Source organism: Tyto alba, unplaced genomic scaffold (genome assembly GCF_018691265.1).
Source record: "Tyto alba isolate M040663 unplaced genomic scaffold, T.alba_DEE_v4.0 Super-Scaffold_8, whole genome shotgun sequence".
Taxonomy (NCBI): domain Eukaryota; kingdom Metazoa; phylum Chordata; class Aves; order Strigiformes; family Tytonidae; genus Tyto; species Tyto alba.
In genome coordinates, this window is record NW_024881329.1 from 16,917,700 (window position 1) to 16,939,714 (window position 22,015).

General features: G+C 38.6%; 1 protein-coding gene across 4 annotated transcripts; it reads left to right on the forward strand.

Moving 5' to 3' along the window:
- Positions 1–509: 509 nt before the first annotated feature.
- NADSYN1 (NAD synthetase 1) lies at positions 510–21,632 on the forward strand. 4 transcript variants are annotated; one of them, XM_042784734.1, is made up of 21 exons: positions 510–660; positions 1,086–1,146; positions 1,608–1,724; positions 2,606–2,659; positions 3,015–3,104; positions 3,999–4,050; positions 4,807–4,895; positions 6,354–6,471; positions 8,098–8,229; positions 9,015–9,089; positions 9,264–9,388; positions 9,601–9,649; positions 10,318–10,420; positions 11,126–11,294; positions 11,648–11,783; positions 13,238–13,344; positions 14,163–14,294; positions 14,891–14,960; positions 15,784–15,912; positions 16,606–16,782; positions 19,649–21,632. In XM_042784734.1, coding segments are annotated over exons 3-21 (1,863 nt in total). In that variant the 5' UTR covers positions 510–660; positions 1,086–1,146; positions 1,608–1,722; the 3' UTR covers positions 19,703–21,632. The 4 variants fall into 4 exon arrangements, with proteins under 4 accessions (XP_042640668.1, XP_042640669.1, XP_042640667.1 ...); XM_042784732.1 differs by lacking the exon at positions 510–660 and adding an exon at positions 738–903; XM_042784733.1 differs by lacking the exons at positions 510–660; positions 8,098–8,229 and adding an exon at positions 736–903.
- The last annotated feature ends 383 nt before the right edge of the window (positions 21,633–22,015 follow it).

A 22,015-nucleotide genomic window follows, 5' to 3' on the forward strand; every position in this document is an offset into this window, starting at 1 on the left:
CTTTCTTGACTAGGAAAAAGCCCCCTAGCAAAAGCCCTTTCCTCACTGAACATGTGCAGGTAAAAAAGAGGCTGTGACTGTAAATGGAGCTGAAACCTCGCAAGGAGCGATTTGAGCGAGGGTGGCCCAATTCAGCAGTAAAAAGCACCGACAGCTGTCGCTCGGGGTGTATAAATGCCTACCGTCATTTAACCAAGGGGTGCTAGCTTTGAGGGGGTGACCACATAGCACCCATGTCTGCGTAGATATGGATTAAGCAAATATCTCGACTCTGTGCTTTCTGTGTAAAAGATCCCCGGTTTCTGGGACAGCACAAGGAGACAGTTTAGTAGAGAATAAACTTAGCAACCTGTCTGTAAGGGGGCTGACGGCAGCCAGACACCAGGAGACAGGACTCTGAACCTGCTGCTCTGGTGGTTGCACCCTGAAAGCTGCCCCGAGGGTGCCGAAACGTCAATGACCCGCAAAACTTCGGATCCCGCTGCCGTTACCTCCAGTGTTCACTTCCTCAACTTGTTTGGAAGGACCTCACGTAAAAGCTGCAGGGCTGAATGAAAAAAAAAAAAAAAAAAAAAAAAAAAAAAAAAAAAAAAAAGAAAGAAAAAGAAGGGCCGAGACTGCCTTGCCGTTAGTCTGGGGATACAAAATGGCAGACACGGGGTAAGGGGATGCGGCAGAAACTGTCGCAGCGGAGCTGGCCGCGGAGCTGGCTTTCGCTCCGCGCCCGGGGTGGGAGTTTCCGCCGGGCGCAGCGGGACCCGGGCGGCCGCACCCCCGGGCAGGGCCCGGAAGCGGCGGGGGGAGGCGGCAAGGCCGACATGGGCCGGGCGGTGAGCGTGGCCGCCTGCGCCCTCAACCAGTGGGCTCTGGATTTTGAGGGCAACCTGGAGAGGATTTTCAGAAGTGAGTGAGGACGGCGGTGGTTACCGGGCCCGGCCCTGAGCAGCGGCCTTCCCGCCGCGCGTTTCTCGTCGGGGCAGCGGCGGAGGCCGGGCCTGGTTGATGAGGGCCGGTTCCCGGAGCCGCGGGGGCGGGGTGGGCCGGGGTTGAGAGGCCGGCTGGTTTTTAATCCAACCCTCTTCCAGGTATTGACATCGCCAAGAGCAAAGGAGCCCGGTACCGGCTTGGACCTGAGCTGGAAATCTGGTAAGAGCGCTTTGTTGCTTCTGGGTTTGGGATTTCCCCACTGAATTACTGCAGAGCAGTCAGGAAGAAATTCCGCCATGCAGTACCTCTGAAGCGTTACTTACAGCGTGTGGCTGTCAGCGCAGAGGAAAACGTAGCTGCAAGCACAAGACTGGTTTTTGTGTTTTGGAAGCGTGACTGGTACCAGTAATTTTTGATCTATTTCAGCGAGTCTTCCTTCACAGAAAATGCAGTGCTTGGAATTCCAGCTAGGCCCAGGCTGATGCTCTTGAAAGGAATATCCCAGCAATGCTGCAGAGCTTTACATGCTGTCAGTAGGGATGGTGTTGCCAGCGCTGCTTCTGTGTGGCCCACAAAATCGCCTGTGTGGATTGAGGTGTTCCTTGTCTGATGTAGTTCTGGTCCTTGGGCTCTGATGCTGATGTTGGCTGAATTTTCATTTCTTATGTTTTTATATACAGTGGTTATGGCTGCTCGGACCACTATTATGAATCTGACACACTCTTGCATTCGTTTCAAGTTCTGGCAAAGCTTTTGGAGTCTCCAGCTACTCAAGATATTATCTGTGATGTGGGAATGTAAGTTTTTTTGTGTACATACGATGAAGGACAAGGTCTTTAGGAATTCTGTCTCTGCTGTGTTTCTGTATCATGAGGGCTCTGCACCAAACTTTTAAGCCCATCTGAGGAACTGCACTACTTTCCCTTTTAATTACCATGAGCAGGATGGTAACATGCAAACCACCTTCTGAAATATAATCCTTTCAGAGATTTCTGGTGTCTGAGCCCTTCAGGAGAGAAAGAGGATAATTGCAGTTATTGTGAACCTTAATGGCTGGGCACTAGTGCTTTGGGTAAGCTTTTTGGGCAAGGCTTTGTAGTACATGTAACACAAAGGGCTTTATAATTTTACTCTCTTTCAGGAGTGTCAGGGCTAGTGTGACTTGCTTTGCCCGGCAGACATCTTTAAGCAACATACATGTATGTCAGAATGACTGAAACCGTTGTAAGTCACATTCTGACAGTGAACAGTGATAAATGATAACTGTAAAATTAACATATATACACCTACTTGTTTTAGTGTTGATATAAGTATGTAAAGCTAGCTTTATTTTGAAGTAGCTTGGCGGTGTCATAGGGGGTCAGGTTTGATTAAATAAGTTAGCACAGCCGGTGGGGTATTTTTCTGGTCTGCTTGTGCTTCTTAGGCATGCCAGTGATGTGGCAGTAACTGACATAGCTGAGACTGAGAATGGTCAGTAACTGATTTTTGCAAACAACTATTCAGATTAAAAAAAATAGAAGCTAAAACTAGATGTTTTATTTAATTCCCTTTAGTAATACAGTGTAGAAGTGTTTTCTTAAAAATAGTTTGTATGCAGTGAAGTAGATTCTGTAGCTTTTTAAATTTCATTTAATGAGCTTAGTCACTGGTAACATTGCTTCTTTTTTTTTCTCAGGCCTGTTCTGCACAGAAATGTGCGCTACAATTGTCGAGTGATCTTTTTAAATCGGTAAGTATTTCTGTGTGCATTGTGAGACAGTATATTACTGTATGCTTTCAGAGACCTGTTTGGCCTTAAAGAAAGACGGATCAATGGAGTTGTCTTCCCATCAATCTCAGGTTTTCCATGATCTCCTTTTCCTTTCTGAATTTGTAGAAACTAAATTTCCATTGCTTTCTGAAAGACTCCAGAAAAAAAAAAAAACACCATAAGTCTGCAAACAGCAACTTTAAAAATTATTGTATGTAGTAGTTGTTTAATGTACCCCATAATAGAAAAAAGGTTGGTATCAGTCAGTGTTCTTATTTAGCCTTGTTGGGTGTACATCAGATCTTACCTCACCCTTTCTCTTTTATGTTTTAAGAAAAATTCTTCTGATCAGACCAAAAATGTCATTGGCAAATGCAGGAAACTACAGGGAACTCAGATGGTTTACCCCATGGAACAAAGCAAGGTAGGCTGGCTACTGTTGAAGTTGTGTTTAAAAACACAGCTTGCCGTTTGCAGCCACAGCAGGATTGAAATCTCTGTAGCAATCCATCAGCACTGCTACAGGGTGAGCAGCAGGACAGTCACCTAAGCTATGTAATTGAAGCTCAGCTAGGAAGCATATTAAGTATGAGCAAACTCTGAATTGCTGAGCTGGCAGGAAAAGTGTGGCTGAATGATCCTACAACCAGTATAGCAGTGTCATTGCGTCTAATTTCTAACTATGTAGTTCAGGATTGGAAAAGCCTGTGCTGATCTGCTCAGTTGCTCCATCCTGTTCAATATTAAACTGGAAAACCATGTGAAATGGGTGAGCTCTGTTGGAATTTTAACAGCTGCAGAGGATGAATGCTACATACCTTATGATGCTGCAAAACGTACCCAATGCTCATCTGTGACACCGTGCACTCATCCTGTAGTCAGACAACGTTCTGACTTGATCGTCTCAGTAAAGTACTTCTGAGAGAGCCCTGAGCACCTGTCTCTTAACCCCGCTCAGTTTCAGATGAGTTCTGAGTTACTTGTAGTAACACTGCAAAAAGAAACACTTTTATTTGGTATTTGATGTGCACGGTGTGCTCTTTATTATGTCTAGTTTATAGCTAGGTTGGAGCGTTGTTTGCCATGCGTTTCTGAAACCAAGTGAGATGTTGCTAGTTTATAATCTTAACATTTCTGACAAATTTCACAGGAAGTATGAAGGTTTATTTTATTTATTTTTTAAACATACACAACCTTGTACAACTGAAGTGCAATTTCTTTGGTTAATGTTAGAAGGTGACAGAATGTGGAGCTTAGAATCAGTTTTTGCACTGTGATTTACATAACGATGTATTCACAACCTATAAACCTGCTTTAGGCATGTGGAAGAATATTTTCTACCCAGGATAATTCAGGAAGTGACTGGACAGGTAAGTTTGTAAAGGATTTTTTCTTGTATTTTTAACTTTAGCATCTTCCAGATTCAACAACTTAAATTAATAGAATTTGTGTCATAGAACTGTAGTACACGAAATTTTGCTGTCTGTCATGTTGCAAATTCATAGGTTTCAGTGATAGTTCTCAGTTACATTAAATTAGAGTGTAATTTAACCTGGTTTGTGTTAGCATTTAGCAGCAAAACAAGTGAATTTTAAATTTGTACCAATTATATATACATATTATATATACAGGACCTTGAAGATTGTCTTACTTTGCACAGCTCTGTTTGGTATGGAGTGTGCTTGAGACTACAAATGAGTATGTGTTTTAAGGTAAAAAATAAATTTAAAAATGGGACAGTTTTGATTGAGAAGGGTCTAGAATTTAGGTTATTTCCCAATAAAGCATGAGTGTGATTCCTATCAAAAGACAATTCATGTTTTGTAGATTGTTTATTTCAAAAGCAGTTGCCCTGTCCTGAAGCAAAGCACTGAATCTGAATACTACTGAAATTTCAACACAAAATTTCAGTACAATCCAGTGATATGCAGTTTAGAGCTCTTTTTTTTTTAAAATTTTTTACTTAAACTTGGTATAAAATGGTGTAATGTGATTGATATTGTGTCACTCATTTCACAGAAATGAATATTCCATTTTATATATTTTTTTAAAATTTGTAGTTAACTTTTTGAATTAAATAGATTATTCTATTACATGTGTGTAAGGATGTTCTTGTTCCTTCTCAGGAAACTGTTCCTTTTGGGGATGCAGTGCTAGCAACCAAAGATACCTGCCTAGGGGCAGAAATATGCGAAGAACTCTGGGCACCAAACAGGTAAAGAAGAAGAAATGAGAAGTAAACTAAAGCATAACCTGGATTTGCCTGAAATAAATGTTTGAAAAAACCTGCTTATTATTTTTCCAGGTAGTATATCTTTCAGAAAGTGCCAGTATGCTAAAATATAATTAGAAGCAGTAAATACATCATAGGAAAGATTTCACTAGACTAAATGCGGGATGACAACAGAAGTTTTAGGTATTTAAGCTAAATTCATTTGAAACAGAAGGTAGGAGAGAAATACAGAAAAGAAGCAAAATGAAAAAGGTGACCTGAGGAAACAAGTGACAGAGAACTATAGTGTTCCCATTCCAGATATTGCTCAGTTTTTAGTTAAGCCTGAGCTTGAAGTGTCCTCTAGATCCATCTCTATAACTAGATCTAGGGTCAGAATGACGGTTATTTTGTATCAACTTTCTCTAGCAATTATAATCCCATACTGTTGCCACTTACTGTGCCTAGTCTCAAAAATTTAAAAGTACTTGTAGGTCTTTTATTTACTTTAATCTTTTTATCTTTGGCTGTGACAAACTCCTCCAAAGCATTCCACTTAATGGACAAATTTGGCTCTCTGATATTTGAACAGCTAGAGCATAGGCATCTAGGCAACGTCACTTTGAGATGTATCACTTATTTTTGTTCTATTTATTTGTTAGCTTAATCCTTCTGCTTCATTTTTTAACCAGCATCAGACAATGCATAAAGACAATACAGAAGGAAACAGCAAAAGGCCACTAAGGGAAAGCAAAGCCTAGTGCCCTTAAGTGATATTTCCTGTTGTTACTTTAGTTTCTGTTACAATTGAAAGTTCTTCTCAACCACACAGGAGATCCCATTCACAAAGGTCTGATGTGGAGTGGGGGTGGAGATATGGTTGCAGGAAAGCTGTTGCAGTTAACAAAAAATAAAAAAAATGTTCCTGATGTTTTTCCACATTTCTCAGTTACAGACATTCATTTACTTGTAACTGCAGAAAGTGTGGTATGTTACAGACAAGATGTGACTTTTTTTTTTTTTTTTTTAGTATTCCTTTCCTTTGACATTGGTAGAAGAAAAAGTAGTAAGTCTTCTTCTCGTAGTTCTGTTTGCTTATGTTTTTGGGTTTACTAAGAGAGAAGGCAGATGGGACAGCTGACCTTGCAGGAGTATCTCCATATTGCCCTTTCAGACCAAGATTTTCTTGTTCTCTCTCTTTGAGACCCAGGCTTCTACAGAGTAAAGTAAAAGGCATTTAATTTAAAACAGAATGAGCCCTTCTGCCCTCTGCAACCACTGCCAGTCTTTGACCAAAGAGTCAAGCAATGCAATTTTTTGAGAGTACTATCCTTCTTTAAGACATGCAGAAAACTGATAATGACATAGATGTTTTTATTTGTCAGTGGTTTTAAATGATACCTGCAGGATTTGCAGCATGGTATTGCCAGATGATTTTTTTTCTGCCTTTTGCTTTGGCAGCCCTCATATTGAAATGGGACTTGATGGTGTGGAAATTTTCACTAACTCTTCAGGGAGTCACCATGTGCTGCGGAAGGCTCACAGCCGAGTGGATTTGGTGAATTCTGCCACAGCAAAGGTATACGCTTAAAAAAAAAAAAAATATTTTTTTGGTTATGCACCTCATTTCTTTTTTTCAGAACAGTCTCCTCTCCTGTGACAGAACATAGCATGAGTGTGAGGGCCTTGACAGTCATTGTTAGTTTCTTCTTTTCTTACCTGTAATTACCTTCCCTGATTGAATCAAATATAGGGGAAAAGCTTTCTGGTTGGGGGACTGTACTTCTTTGGGGTGCCCTGCGATACATTGTGCTCTAATGTGAAGCACTGTTTGTAGCTCTGTGACCCCAAATGCCAGAGGCTGTTTGATTGCAGGTCAGCTCTGTCTGGTCTGTGGAACAGTGGTCCAGAAAAGAGGCTGTTTGGTATTTGCATGGGGGTAGGGGAGATACAAAGCTGCGTGTGCAGGGGCAGCTCCCAAACGAGACTTTGTGTGGGAGCTTGTAGTTGCGCCTTGGTATGCCAATTACACTCTCTGTCTTTGATGCACATCTATAAAGTAGAGTCAGAATACCTTAAAACAGTTTGATATCTCCCAGCTCTAGAGACTTGTGCTCCATAAATATATTTGATAGCCTTGATCTTAATTCCATTAAATACTGAAGAAAAAAAATATTGCACTTATATAACAGATAGAAAATAGTTAATCAGAGTAACTGACTCAAAGTAACTGCAAGTGTGAAATGTTGAATCCACTGCACACAGAGAATAACCAGCTTGAAAGGGTGTTCTTGAATGCACATTGTGCATAATGGGCAAACAAACAGTGACTGTCGTTGCTTCCTGCAGTTCTCTGTGCCTAAACGGTCTCCCTCTGTACACTGTATGTACTGAATTGGCAGCTCATTGCCAGCTTGTAATTTGGCCAACAGAGGGGGCTTATTTTCCTGGCACATATAAAACTATCCAAAATTCTCTTTTATTTCCTTAAAATGACAGTTTATTTCCTGATATTTGTTCACATAGCAACATTGTGTTGGAGAAATACCAGTAACAATGTCAGGAAGGGGAAATAGAAATCAGTGTTTAAACTCACTTTCATTTCTCCCCTGTCATCTTATATTTTTCCACTTCAAAAGTTATGTTCATTGTAAAGAAGACATTTAGTTATTAGACTGTAATCCTATCTAACAGAGATGGGAGCAAAACCAAAGTAATGAATGTACATTACACTGAAGAATGTTTAATTTATACAACTGCTTTGTCATTGTAATTTAATATGCTTTGGTTATATTTAACAGTATCTGCTCTGTCCTCAGATATCCAAACATAGTTTCTGTCATCACCTTCCCACTTTCTCAATCTTAATTTGAATTTAAAATTTCAGTTTAGAAGCGTAGCCATCTGTATTTGGACTAAGGGAATGACTCTTGGTAATAACAGAAGACTCCTGTCTTCCAACAGTGTGAAAAGGATAGAGTTCACTTACTACATTTACTTATGTAATTACTTGTTCCTGTTGTGTATATCACGTGCAAAGTACTTTTTCAAATGACGAGAGATTCCCAGCCAAAAATCATTCACAATGTTAAGACAGAGGAAGATTAAGAAGGATAGGAACAGAAAAACAACATTTTGTCTTTTAATGTGCTGTCAGGTGCTATATTCTGAAAAGCATTATTTTGTTTGTTTATTTTCCTCCCAGAATGGTGGAATATATATTTTAGCTAACCAGAAAGGCTGTGATGGTGATCGTCTGTATTATGATGGCTGTGCCATGATTTCAGTGAATGGAGAAACAGTTGCACAAGGATCCCAGTTTTCACTAGATGATGTGGTAATATATTCAACTTATAGCTTCTAGTTACAGCTGAAATTAGCATGGCTACATTTATGCTCAACACTTTCCAGACATTCCAGATACTAGGTCCATATCTCTAGCCTACAAAAGATGTATTTTCACTAAGCTATTCAAATAGATCCGAGGTTTTTCCTAGTCAGATTGCCCAGACCTGATCTGCAGTAGCTCTCCTGCTTTTGCAAGCAAGGAAGAGGTGTCACAGTAGAGGAACTTCATGAAAATGTTTGCATATGCAATCACTGTGTTTAGGAGAGACCCTGTTAACTAACATTGCCTTGTCTAAGAAAAAAAAGGGGCAAAGATTGCCATGTTCTAATTATGACCAGGTTTGGTAGACAAAAGATTTGATAGGTTGAGCTTTACTTCAGAGAGCTCCTTCACAGCAGATGTGTCATTAAAACTGTAGGTTTCCTCACATTATGTGCCAAAATCATCTCTTTTCCCAGTATGCTCCTTGCCTTCTCCTCTTGTCCTTTTCTGCAACTAATGGTGAATTTATTGTTCAGCCATCTGACAAGCGCTATAAATTTGTTGTGGTTTACGGATGTTCTGGTCTACCAATGAAGTGAGTCAGTTGTGCTCGCTTTGGAATGTAAGGAAGTCTACTGAGTCAGAAATGACTTGTGAATTGAGCATAAAAATCTGTACTGAAACAAGTTGCATGCATGTTTCTTCCTCAACGTTTTTTTTGTAGTCCAGGCCTGTCAGATGTTTTTATCCATTTGTGTAGAATCAATTTAATGTTGAAAGCCTTTCCACAGGAGGTGCTGGTTGCCACTCTGGACTTGGAGGATGTTCGAAGTTACAGAGCAGAGATTTCATCTCGTAATTTAGCGGTAGGAATTCTTTATGGAGATTGTGTTTCTAAATTCTGCCAAGTTTGAATAGTTACTGAATTTAAAAATTATTTGCATGTCTTGATTTTCATGGTATTCTATAGATCTGATATTTTATAGGTATATGCTCCACTGAAATTGATGTCTTCCCAATTTTTCTGTACGATTCCTTAGGCAAGTAAAGTGAATCCTTATCCCAGGATAAAAGTGAATTTTGCTCTGTCGTGTTCTGATGATGTAGCTGTACCTACTTGTATGCCAATCCAGTGGAGACACCATAGTCCCGAGGAGGAGATCAGGTGAGCAGATACTGAATCTGTTGCTTGCAAATTATTTTCTTTTTAAAGAAATACCCCCAAAACTTAAAAAAAAACCAGAAAAGAGACAAATATAAGATCTTATTTGTATTTAAGTAAAGGAAGTATCCTATTGGAAAACCACAGTAAATATGTTGACGTGCTTAGGTTTTACTCCATAACCCTCTTGGAATAAGCATATTCTGCAATTTCAGCCTTGGTCCTGCATGTTGGCTTTGGGACTACTTAAGGCGCAGCAATCAGGTAAGAACAACTGGTTTAGTTCTTTGCCTTAGCATACACATCTTCTTCTGTGCCATAGGAATATTACGCATTGCTATCCTGTGCTGCTGTTCATGCCAAGTGATGTTAGTCCAAGGTGTAACGTTTGAGTTGTTCACTGGTAGCCCATTCAGACTTAAAACCTGTATGCAAAGTGTGACTTCACTATGCTCTTCAGACTTTTTCTTTAGGAATTGTACTTTCTTTGAAAGCAACAGTCAAGCTTACTTAATAAAGGGGATTTCTTTTTCTCTGAAACAGTGTTTCTTCAGTAAGGAAAATATTTTAATGGCATAATGGGGATGTTTAAAATAAGCAGAGTGATATGAAGTAGTAATTCAGTTTAATAGTGAAATATATATGAAAGATTTAATCCTTTTTATTAGCTCTTCTGTCTTACTAGAGGGTAAAGACATGCTGGGAGTTTTTCTAGCTAAGGGCTTACACTGGCTACTTGTTTGATTATTCAGTCAATGAGAATTTAGGAGGGTTTGCTAGGTCTGCTTTATTTGTTTGTTTTTCCCCAGTAGAATATAAGCAGACTTGAACAGTGCATGTATAAATCTTTTACAAGAGTATGTTTCTGAATGGTACAATATATATTTTTCTAATTTTGATATTTGGAATGTCTCCCTTGCTCTATTTTGAAGGCAGGATTTCTACTGCCTCTTAGTGGTGGAATTGACAGCTCTGCTACAGCTTGCATAGTATATTCTATGTGTCACCAGGTTTGTCTGGCAGTCAAGAATGGAAGTAAGTAGACGTGCATGTCTGGCTAGCCATGCTTAATAGTGGTTACGGACGAGTTAATACTAGCTGGGTGCAATAGCTGCAAGAGGTTATGAATGGTAGAGTCTTGCCCAGTTGTTCTAATGGAATCCTTTGTATCTCTTCAGAAATTCCAGCAAAAATATGCATCCAGATTTCAGGTTCTTTGAATTGGCTTAATTGTTTTCATTTTCGGTTTAAGAATTGGATGTGGAATTCAGACTAGTTTACATCTAGCATATTATCCAAAATGTTGGCTGATGTAGTTGTGGGATTTCAGTTTATCCTGAGAATTTTATCTATTCTATTCATCTATTCTTCTATTTCTTCTATTAAATTCAGCCCTACATAACATGGCTAGGCATGGTTCAAGCTCTTGAACTGACTTTAAGTAGACTATGCATGTAGCTAAGCCTTTGTACATATTAGATCATATTTTCTATGAAGTTTCTTTAATGCATGGAAATAAAGGATTTGATATTTTTGTGGTCAAGATTAGATCAAAATCAGTAAATCTTTTATTTGATATATGAAAATACATTTGGGGAGTTAGATGATGGATTCATCTTATTTGTGAGGGGCAGCATAAAGCTTAATTAGTACAAGAAAAATACAAGATACTTGCATATCCTGGATAGCAGGAGTGCAACAATTTCCACTCTTGTTCTATTTCTTTTGCTTTGCCCTCAGATACAGATGTGCTGGCTGATGTGCGCAAGATCGTGAATGATGAGACCTATGTCCCCGAGGATCCTCGAGAATTTTGCAAGCGTATATTTACCACTTGCTATATGGCTAGTGAGAACTCCTCCCAGGATACTTGCGACAGGGCTAAACTTCTGGCTGAGCAAATAGGCAGGTACAAGTTGGGAAGTGCTGGAAAAACAAATCATGTTCTAGCAAAGAGTCATATAAAGCTTTCAAACTCTAAAATAGGAGAGGAATAGTAGGTGTGCTAAGTTAGGAATATTACTGAACCTTGTTATTTAAGTGTGTAAACGTGAGGCAAACTTAGAAGCATTTGGTAAAGGACACAGAAATTTGGAAACAGACCTGGAAAGTGTTACTCTTTCTTAAGTTTCTTCCTACCAGATCTGAGATGGTAGCAGCCTTAAAACCACACTTGATGGGGGGGTTTTTTGCTTTTTTTTAATGCAATTTTATATAGTCAGATTATGCTACTTGCGTCACTTCTGCTTGAATTCTTCTCAGCTATCACATCAGTCTGAACATAGATGCGGCTGTGAAAGCTATTGTGGGAATTTTCAGCATGGTGACAGGTCGAACTCCCCGTTTTTCTGTCTATGGAGGGAGCAGCAGAGAAAACCTGGCACTCCAGAATGTGCAGGTGTGTTTCATGTGGGCTGAATCAGGTCGGTCCCTATTTTTTTAAAGAGTACAATATGGTTAAGTAGCAGGAGGGCCCTTCATCTGTGTTGCTGTGAAAATCTGAACTTGTTGTGGCATGTCCCTGAAGATTCAGGGCCTTCCAGTAAATGCTTGTCTGCAGCAGAAATCTACAATCCCATGTAATACAGGAGAAGACCAAGATAATTATTCTTTGTGACTGTTACAGGATGGTCAGGAAGAAATAGCACATGCCAGTATCCCATCAATAGCATTGGTCTAGATGCTGTTTAGAAAAGCATCCCAACAAAAAGTTGCCAGGTCAGGAAAATGAGCAGCAAAGTATTCTAATAGACAGGTCTGAGTCCAGTAGGATTGTGGCAGGTCAACACTCAAAAATACTGCTGATGTATACTAGAATTTTCTCTAGTGAATATTAGCAATCTTTAAAAGGTTCTGTATGATGTGTCAGTATTCCAGTTCCTAGATGTTCTCAGTTTTAGAAGGTAGAAGATAATATTTTTTTACATCAGAAGGTATTAATTTTCAATAGGCTTATAAAATGCTGCTCAAATGCACATTTATAATTACGCATTTCCATTGTGTCAGAACAGATTGGTGCTGTGCCTGGGTAGTGCTGGTATACGTGTCCTGTAGAATCACAGAAAACATAGCTGCCTAGTGACTTCTAGTCCCTGGCTCTAGTTACATGTTTTGTTGTCCTGCTAGCTTTCTTTTTCGCCTGTTCTTAAAAGCTTCCAACCTAACCAGCAACTCTGTTTTTAATTGTGGCTAAATGTTGATTATTGTGTTTGATAGTTTTTGTCAGCTAAGGACTTGGATCTTTCTGCCCCTGCTATTACTGGAGAAATCCAGCCGCCTCTGCTGGAAGCAAACACTGAATCCTTTATCATCTTTTTGGCAATGCCATAGGCTTTAGTCACAGAGAAGTGTAGTGATTTGCTTAACATCACACACAGTTGTGGCTAGAGCTGGAGGTTGAATCTCAGGTCTGTTTGGTATTATTACCATCTTTAGAAATTGAGTTTTGTAATGGGGCCAAAGGCAAATGGAACTTTTTACAAATTTTATGTAAATAAATCCCTTTAGTCTAATACTCCATAAAAGGGTGTGGTAGACAGATGGTTCATCTGCATACTTAATCCCTCATGGATCCTTACTAGTGCTTGTAGAAGGTAGAAAATGGCTACTCCCCCTTCTGCAATTCAGAATAGAATATACTCATTTAGTCATGTAAGTCTATGGCAATAGCAGATACTGAGCCTGACTTTCCTACCTGCATTCAGCATCTTCTCCACAAGACTCTTTCTTGCAGTAACACCCCTCATGCAGTTTGTTCTTTATGGGTTTGTTTAGGGAATCGTTTAATAAAAGTGATTGGGGAGAAATGAATCTGCTTTTTAAGTTTACTTTATTTTTCATTTTGCTTTGCAGGCTAGAATAAGAATGGTCGTTGCCTACCTGTTTGCTCAGCTGACACTCTGGACTCGTGGGATGCCAGGGGGCCTTCTGGTGCTAGGATCAGCTAATGTGGATGAAAGGTTGGTGAAAGTTAGAGATTTAAAACCAGATGAACTAGGAACAGGTCACTGCATTTCCTTGCAACTCTACTAAATCGCAGTGTAGATTAATACTCGGAAAAGGTAACAAGCTAAGAATATACTAATAGCAGTGAAATTAATGAAAATAGTTGAATCGGCCTGAATGGAAAATTGTATATTTTTCAGAAGTTTAGCCTAAGTGTTGCCATAGTTTTCCACTAAAATGCAGTTCCTTCCTTAGCTGTTTTCAGTAGAGCTTGCCTGCGCAGTTACCAGATTAATTATCCAATCTGTTATTACTTGTATTTTCAATTATTGTATCAGAAATTCAGTTGTGAACTTGGAGTTGAAAAATAGATTTTAAAAATCTGGAATACTGTTATTAGAGCTGATTATTTGAAGATTAAAACAATCCCTATAAGATTGTGGGCTTGATAACCTCTAAAGCTGTGAGAACAGTGTATGCTGATTATATGGATGTTTTGGTGTTTATTTTTTTTAATTGTAAGGGCAATATTTCAGTTGTTTTGCATCAAATATATTACCTTAGCATGGGCAGTTTTGCAGTGGTTGATGATTGTTTAAAATACCATCTTCCTCCTCCTGACAATTTTATGGCTTTAGGATAGCCTTGTTGCAGCTGAACACATTTGCCCCTTATGCATAAGTACATTAATAATATGCAGTCTGTTTCTCCCTGTCTTGATGCTACATATATATTCTACCATATACGTATATAATAGTATAAGCTATTAAATATTATACTAATGTTACATTATTATTTACTATTAATATATGAAATTTCCTCTCTTGCTCAGTCTCCGAGGTTACTTGACAAAGTATGATTGCTCAAGTGCTGATATTAATCCCATTGGTGGAATCAGCAAGACTGATTTGAAGAACTTCATACAATATTGCATTGAAAATTTTCAGCTCACGGCCCTCAGAAGGTGAGTAGTGAAGCAGTGATATCTGGTGACTGTATTTGTATGCAGCACGTTGTGGACTTCATGGTTTGGTTTACTAACAGAGCTAGGTTGCAGTGATATTGCAAATGCTAATAAAGGAAAATATTATGTCCATCTCTCTGTTTTTAAATCATAGACTCATAGAATACGAGGTTGGTAGGGACCTCAAGGATCACGTGGTCCAACCTGCCTTGGCAAAAGCACGATCTAGACAAGATGGCCCAGCCCCCTGTCCAGCTCAATCTTAAGTGTTGGGGAATGCTTGTGTACACTTACATGGTGTAAATTGCTGGGTGCTGAAAATGCTACCAGTCTTAGGAGTTACTGTATGCAAGCATCTGTGTTTATTCCACTGAAGGAACTGTTTGAACCAGATGCTTTATGGTTTTGGTATAAAGCATTGCTTTTTAAACCTGGAACACCTTGCAAGTACCACTTCTGTAGAGCTATCTAGTCCTTTAGCAGCTTATGCCCTGAAAAAGTTTTGAATAAAGCATTTAACACACCAGACTGTTTGTTAACTAGTACTTGTGAGACTGGATAGGATTAATGTTTTCCTTTTTACCTTTTTCTTACAGTATCATGTCAGCTCCACCCACTGCAGAGTTAGAGCCCCTGGTAGATGGACAAGTGGCTCAAACTGATGAGGTAATGGGCAGTGACTTTAAAATGCTCTGGTAAGCTTTATCCCAAAACTTGGTTTCTCTCCAATAACTACTGTTTGGTCTTGGATGTATCCATGCTTATTGACAACCATGTTGTAATCAGTCTTAAAGCTGCTGACAAGGCACTAGTATCCCACACCAGCTTTACCTATGTTGACAGCAGTTTCCAAAACAGCAAATTAACTTTTGAATTATTTTATATTTTGGGCATTTAGAAGGATGGGTGTTCTGAAATTCAGTTCATTTTAATTTTTCTTAATATCAAAAGAGAGCCAGTCAGGGCCTTACTGCTATTACTGTGACTGGTGGAAAGACCTTCCTCTTCTCCCCCTGCCCTTCTCTTTGCTATCCATTTGGTTAAGAGAGAACTGGTAAGACTAACAACTGCCTCTAAGGGCTGCTGGATATTTAATTGTAGGATATTGTAAAACTCTTTATGATGAAGCAAATGGTTGCTGAACTACAACTAGTGGCTTTCTTCATTTGGCCGTACCTTACTGATACATGCTATGTTTAAGTTACCTAGAAGCAAAAATGAACATATGAACAAATGAAATAAATGTTTTCACTAGTCAAATCAAATACATTCATAGAAGAACTTAAAATCTTCCCTATCAGAGAGGTTCCAGCTGTTTATTTTTTTTCTTTTGCTCATAATATTACTATCTCTTTCTCTTTTTGATCATTGGCAATTTCATTTTGGTGTTTATTTGATTAAACTGGGTTATTGTAATTTTTCCATAAATCTAATAATTTTAATTTGAATAGTTAACATTTTCAGTGTCTTTTTATGTGTGTGATTTCAGGCAGATATGGGGATGACATATTCAGAGCTCTCAATCTATGGCAAATTAAGAAAAATTGCAAAAGCTGGACCATACAGTATGTTCTGTAAGCTGATTAATATGTGGAAGGAAGTTTGTACTCCTAGAGAGGTAATATGCAAAAAAAAAAAACCAAAAAAAAAACCAAACAAAAAAACAACGTGTAATGTCTTTGCCAAAATAGATTATGTTTGGAGATAGGTCAAGTGGAGTTAATTTTAACTGAAAGGGATAGTTTAATTATTCTGCTTTTACACTGTATCAGAATAGGCTGGTAAAACTCTAATTAAAGGAGCTTGTTGTCTGTGTTGCATATTGTAAGAACAGTAATTGGGTAATTTGAAAACAATTACTTTGGAACTATACCTTTGGGGGAAAATTATTCTCTGAAATGGCTAACTGCTCTTGGAGCCGGTGGTTACATATTCTGAGACAGAAAATGCTCTTGCTTTGAAAAAAATACCTACACTGAAGAGGTATCTGCTTTGCTCTTATGCAGTTCTTCCTTTCTTGTGCGTAGAAGGAAAAGATCAGTTGAGTTGCAGAGGCTAGTGCTTCCTGTTAGATCTCTTACAAGGCACTTCCTTATTGGTAAATGATAGGTGCAGAAACCGAGGTGGTGTTAGAAAATGGCCTTAAATGCCTCTTAGAGGTCAGGTCATCGACAGTGATTCATACTAGTGGTGGGAAATAATTTACGTTAATGGCAAAAAATGGATGTGCAAAGCTAGAACGCATTCTCAGCTCAATTTTTAAATACTAAGAATTTTCATCTGATTAAAAGCTATATTCTTTGTACACCAGGTGGCATCAAAGGTTAAGCATTTCTTCAGGATGTATTCCATTAACAGACATAAAATGACCACCCTCACTCCTTCCTACCATGCTGAAAACTACAGTCCAGATGACAACCGGTTTGACCTGAGACCTTTCCTTTATAACACCACATGGTCCTGGCAATTCCGGTGTATAGATAAACAGGTAACTGCCCTCTACTTCTTGTATGGTTTCATATTTAAAGCCCTCACAATGGGACAAGCTCAGTTCCAGTGAACCTCCAGCAAAAGACAGCTAGCATTTAGCGTAAAAGTTTAATATAGAAATAACTGTGATTGTTCTTTTTACAGAACTGTGGTGCTAAGAATTTTCTGGTTTCAGTGTAGGCTGGTGGGTTTTTTTCATTGTTAAGTACAGCTTGCCATATTGCTAGGAAAGCAAGAAGAAGAAGAAGAAAAGAAAAAAATAAAAGAGAGAATACATGTACCAAAGCCTGATAGGTGTACCCATACTCATGAAGTCTTGTGCTAATGTGGAGAACAAGCTTATGTGTTTTGGTTTCAGTTCAGGACATGTCTGAAGGGATCTGTTTAATTGCAGGATTAAGACTTGGCCTATATCTGTATGGGAAAAGCCAGTAAGAGGCAGCAGTTCATTGTGAATGTTTCTCCCACCTGCTTCTACAACAATTCTTTTTTTGAACCCTGAAGTCACTTGACTCACAAATACGTGTTCGCTCAAATACAGCAACAGTAATGGTACAGTGCTTCGTATGAGCACTGTGAGGTGTGGAGGGGCTCAAGCAACTATCAGAACCGTGCTTAGCTTTTTGTAGTTTTTAGTCACACCTTCAATGTTATTTTAATGTGTTTTTTATAGCAAAAGTGCTAGGCTGAAGAATTTTAGCACCTTGAAGTTTTTTCTGCCAGAGATTTTACATCTCAGTTGCTTTTAAGAATATGTTTATATTCGTAATAAAACATTAATTCCCTCGTCTGTGAAATGCCAGACATGCTGTAATAGTGTTTTATTACCTTAAAACCTAGGATAAAAGCTACCACGTGCAGTGCTTTTTTGTAGCTCTGTATGGTGGTTCTTTCTCCATCGTTTTGGATTTTTTCCCAACGAAGTCCAGGACAAAAGTTCTTTTGACCTCAATGGGAGTTGGGTAAAATATTTTTGTAGGTTCTGGACCAAAATGTAATTATTTTATGCTTACGGTAAATGTGATTAAGATCTTTTAATGATCCAGGATATTGTTACACTCTTTAACTAGATTTGTCTATAATAGCAGCTGTGCTATGCAAGGGTACCAGCCATTGCAACTTATTCCTGAAAACTGGGAGTCAAGTTAGTGGAAGAATCTGTTACGTAGGCAACAGTAACCTGAACTGATAAAATTCAGCAGTAACCTGAACTGATAACTCACTGTTATAGATAGCTTTTTGCAAGACTGGAAAATAATGACTTGCAATAATGTGAGTCAAATCTGCTCTACCGAAGAAAGGGAATACTGTAAGAGTTTCCACTTATCGTGCACATTCACCACAACTGTAATTCTGAAGACAATCATTCTCTAGGACAATGTCTCACTGATAATTATGCTCCTGGGACTTAATCTGCACTTAAGGTTTTTTTGGCATAGTAACAGGACTGTGAAAATAAGGCATAAATTCTAAATGACATAAAATCCACCTTTAGTTAGGTAATGGCAGCTTTTCCTGTAGAAGAGTCAAGTTACAGCTTGAGCTCATATGTGAAGGAAACATTTTGGAGTGCTAATGATAGAGAAATCTGTTGGATTTGTGGAAAGTACTTTTCTGTTCTGGATGTTTGTAGTGTAGTCAAGCCAATTTAGTTATCCACTCTTTTAAGTGTAAAATTCCTTCTGTATTTGCTGCAGAAGGAACAGGGGTAAGAGGAAGTTGAGATCGTAGTGTTTGCTGGGAATTGCCGGATTTGCCCTTGGAGTCTTAGTGTCATTCAGTTCTACCAAGCTGAAGGTTCCACCTGAATGATGAACTTTCTAGTGGTTTAGAGCAACCCTAGCAACTTCAGTAGTACCGTCTGTAGGTTCTGCTTTTGACTTACGTCTGAGGTAAAGGGTGTGTGGTCAGAGCACGCACTTTAAAAATTTCTAGGTGCCAAAATGTTAATTGGGATTTTAATAGCTGGCATAATTTGAAGGAACTGTGACAGAGCTCAGAATAAAGCTGACACACCTATCCCCCAGGATTAGGTGTCTGCAGTCTGTCTTCTGCTTTTACCAGTGCTTAAGGGTCATACCACAAGATCAGCTGCATTTGGTCAAGACAAAAGGTTTATCAATCTGAGTATCTTTGTGTGTATCTTTGTGACCAGTAGCAGATGTTGAAGGAAGAACGTAAGAACACGGAATCCATAATATGACCCTCCCTATATATTCCCATAGACTTGAGAAATGTGGAGCTAAATTTTCCAGAGTTAGAGATAATGTGCAGAACATGGTGTTTAGTTTGTGCTCTTGGCCTACCCGCCGTGAGTTTGTAGAATCTTCTCTGAAACTATTTATATTGTTAGTCTTAAGAACAGCTTAGCTTAATATAACGTGATTCCTTTTCTTAAGTTTTAAGACAGTGAAGGTCAGTTTTAGGAAACTTTGTGCGTGCATGAAAAGCATTTCCTGTGTTTGTTTTAATTATTCTGGTCTCTCTTAAGGGTTATGCCCTGCTCTGATATGACAGCTGTCCCTCAAAGGGACAGTGTTGCCTCCCTTCCTGTCTCTCTTGGCTTCTAAGATGGATTTGGTGCTTGTCTCACTCCTTGGTCAGACAAATAAAGTCACCAAACTGACAAAAAACTAGAAACTGATGGGAGCATGCAGCCAAGGGGAGGTTAATGAGGTGGGTGGGAAAAAAGTTTGACCTTCTCTTTTGACTGCAACTAACACCCTGTTCAGCTCAGTTGTCCCCTAGTGCGTATCCCAGTGAATTGGGGCTCTACACTGTTCTGTGATGCAGGTCTGAAAAGACAGGAGACATGAAATGCAAATTTATTTTTAATATTAAATCAGTTTCTTTTTAACTTGCAGGTATCCAAGCTAGAAAAAAAGGAAGGAATTTCTCTAGTTGAAGATGTGGACTGATTTGCTGTCTTGTTTAACTGTGGTAATTAATTTGCTAAGCAGAATGTTCAAAACTGGACTATACTTTGATGTGAGCAGAGATGACCCAAACAATTGCTGAGATGACTATTGTACATGGTATTTGTAATCAAGTCCTTTTTTTTTTTTTTTTTTTTTTGATTGACTCCCTGTTTTGTTCCCAGTATACTTAAACCACAGTTCGGCTAAGGAATCATTTATTAAGGATTTTCTTCAACTACTTGAGTTAATTGCCTTTACTTGAAAATATTTGGATAAGCCCATCAATGATAAATAAATGCAGGGTAGACTTTTGTGAAAGTGAATACACATACAGATACTAAATTTGTTTCTTATAATTTGGATATGAATTCTGAGTAATATTCAGATGAAAATATAAAATTTTAATAACATTTCTGGCATGTGCTGTTGAGGGGAAAAACTCATTTTACTTTGCAATAAACTTGTAATTTTATAATGCTAATTGACTCGGTTCCTATTTTACATGTTTTTTAATTTATCTAGCATTGGCTATGTACACTGGTCCAGTGTTTTGAATGGCCACATAATATCTAATTCAGTAAGTTATTGGAAGCATGTCTAACTTGAAACAGATGGGTCATCTGCTTCTTAGCAAGATCCAAATTAGAGTTTAGCTGCTTGTTTTGCGTATACCTGCTGCATAACTTGTGACAATTAACTTCAAAAACTGTTACTTAATCTTCTCAGAGAGGAATGAATAATACCTACTTCATCAGGCGGTTCAGGAATTCTTTAATTGTTATAGCTCTCTAAGATCCTCAGCTGTATTTTAAAAATTGTGAATAAAGTTGGCATGGTGTCTTTTCCCTCCTGGCCTTTTTGATGCATAAGGGTAACTTAGTGTACCTGAAATAAGAAGAGTCTTTTGGTGCATGGTATCTTGAACAGAGAGGACACAAGTTTGGTATCCATTCCGCTACTCTTATTCCTGTATGTTCTTGTGCTGTCTGTCCAGGAGCTGTGATCTGTTATCACTGACCACGCCATCAGTGAGTGGTTGGACCTGCCCACATAATGCTTTTATTGTTGGAGTCAAGCTCACTGGGTGTAAAACATCTGGAAATGGAGTGAATATTGCAGAACAAAGAATAAAGCCAGCTTCCTTTGAGCTCAATTAGTGTTACCAACCTTCTACCTACTATTTGCAAAAAAACTGCTTTAACTTCATGACTTCATTGATCTTTTAAATGTGACAAGTGCTGTGGAACAATAAAAAAGGTACAAGGATAGGCTTGTTCCTTCACTGGAGTTCCTTTTCTGCTTGTTCATTTAATGTTTGGACATTTCTTTTTCTTTTTTTTTTTTTTTTTTAATTTGATTTGAAAGGTGCGCTTTTAATAGGGGAAACTAGAAGTGCATTTTTGAGGTTCTGGGCAAACAGTGCTGTAACTGTGACAGCTGGGGAGCTTAGACCAAGCAAGACTTTTGTTAAAATGGTTGTACATTGTGCTAATTGAAAATGTCTGCTAAAGGGCATGTTTTCCACATTTTTTTTCCACAATCCAGAAAGACAAAGTTGATTAACTTGGAGTTAAAGATGCTTCATTGTTCTTGGTGGGTTTATTATATGGTATTCATTTAAATACATAGCTAATTTACCTCAGTAGATGATGCTGGTACTAAGAATGTTTATAGTCGTCTGATGGAAAACCTCAGCGAAGATTTTCCTCCCTTCACGGTCACCTGGGCACTTCATCCACTTCTCTGTCGAGCCAGAGGAAGTAGATGAATTTTGCACAGAAGTTCAGGAACGTGCTGTATATTTGAAGGCTTCTTATTTCTTTTTTTCTTCCTGAAGTTATTCTCTTTCCTGACAATCACATAAGATGAAAGAAGGAAATGTTTGCTTCTGTTCAAATAAAAAAATAATAGCAAGATAACAAGAATAATACAATGTTTACGTGTGCTTCCTGTTACTGTGGTTATGCTGAATATTTCAGACACTTTGCGAAATGACACTCATGTCTCCTAGCAATGGCACTTACAGCAAGTGTGCAAATAACCTTTTATTTCTTAACTGCTAGTGCTGAATAGAGATTGTACCAGGCCACCCCTACTTTCCTTTTACTATCCTGAAATTTTCACTATAACTGTTCACTCTGATGCCTCTAACTCACCCGTTATCAAAAGAAACTCCAGTGTTATCAGTGCTTTGCTGTCTACTGCGAATGGGAAATAACTCTTAATGTGTAGCTGCTGACGTTCATTTTTTTACTAGTGATTACTACTGTAAAAGTGATGTCATGGAGTTTATCTTAAGCTTCCCCAAAAGGC

What these genes read in the sequence shown, in the direction of transcription:
- NADSYN1 (XM_042784732.1), top strand. Translation starts at nt 819, where the DNA reads ATGGGCCGGGCGGTGAGCGTGGCCGCCTGCGCCCTCAACCAGTGGGCT. An exon ending in CCTGGAGAGGATTTTCAGAA is followed by an intron (nt 904 to 1,085) that starts GTGAGTGAGGAC and finishes ACCCTCTTCCAG; the next exon opens with GTATTGACATCGCCAAGAGC. An exon ending in TCTGGCAGTCAAGAATGGAA is followed by an intron (nt 10,421 to 11,125) that starts GTAAGTAGACGT and finishes CTTTGCCCTCAG; the next exon opens with ATACAGATGTGCTGGCTGAT.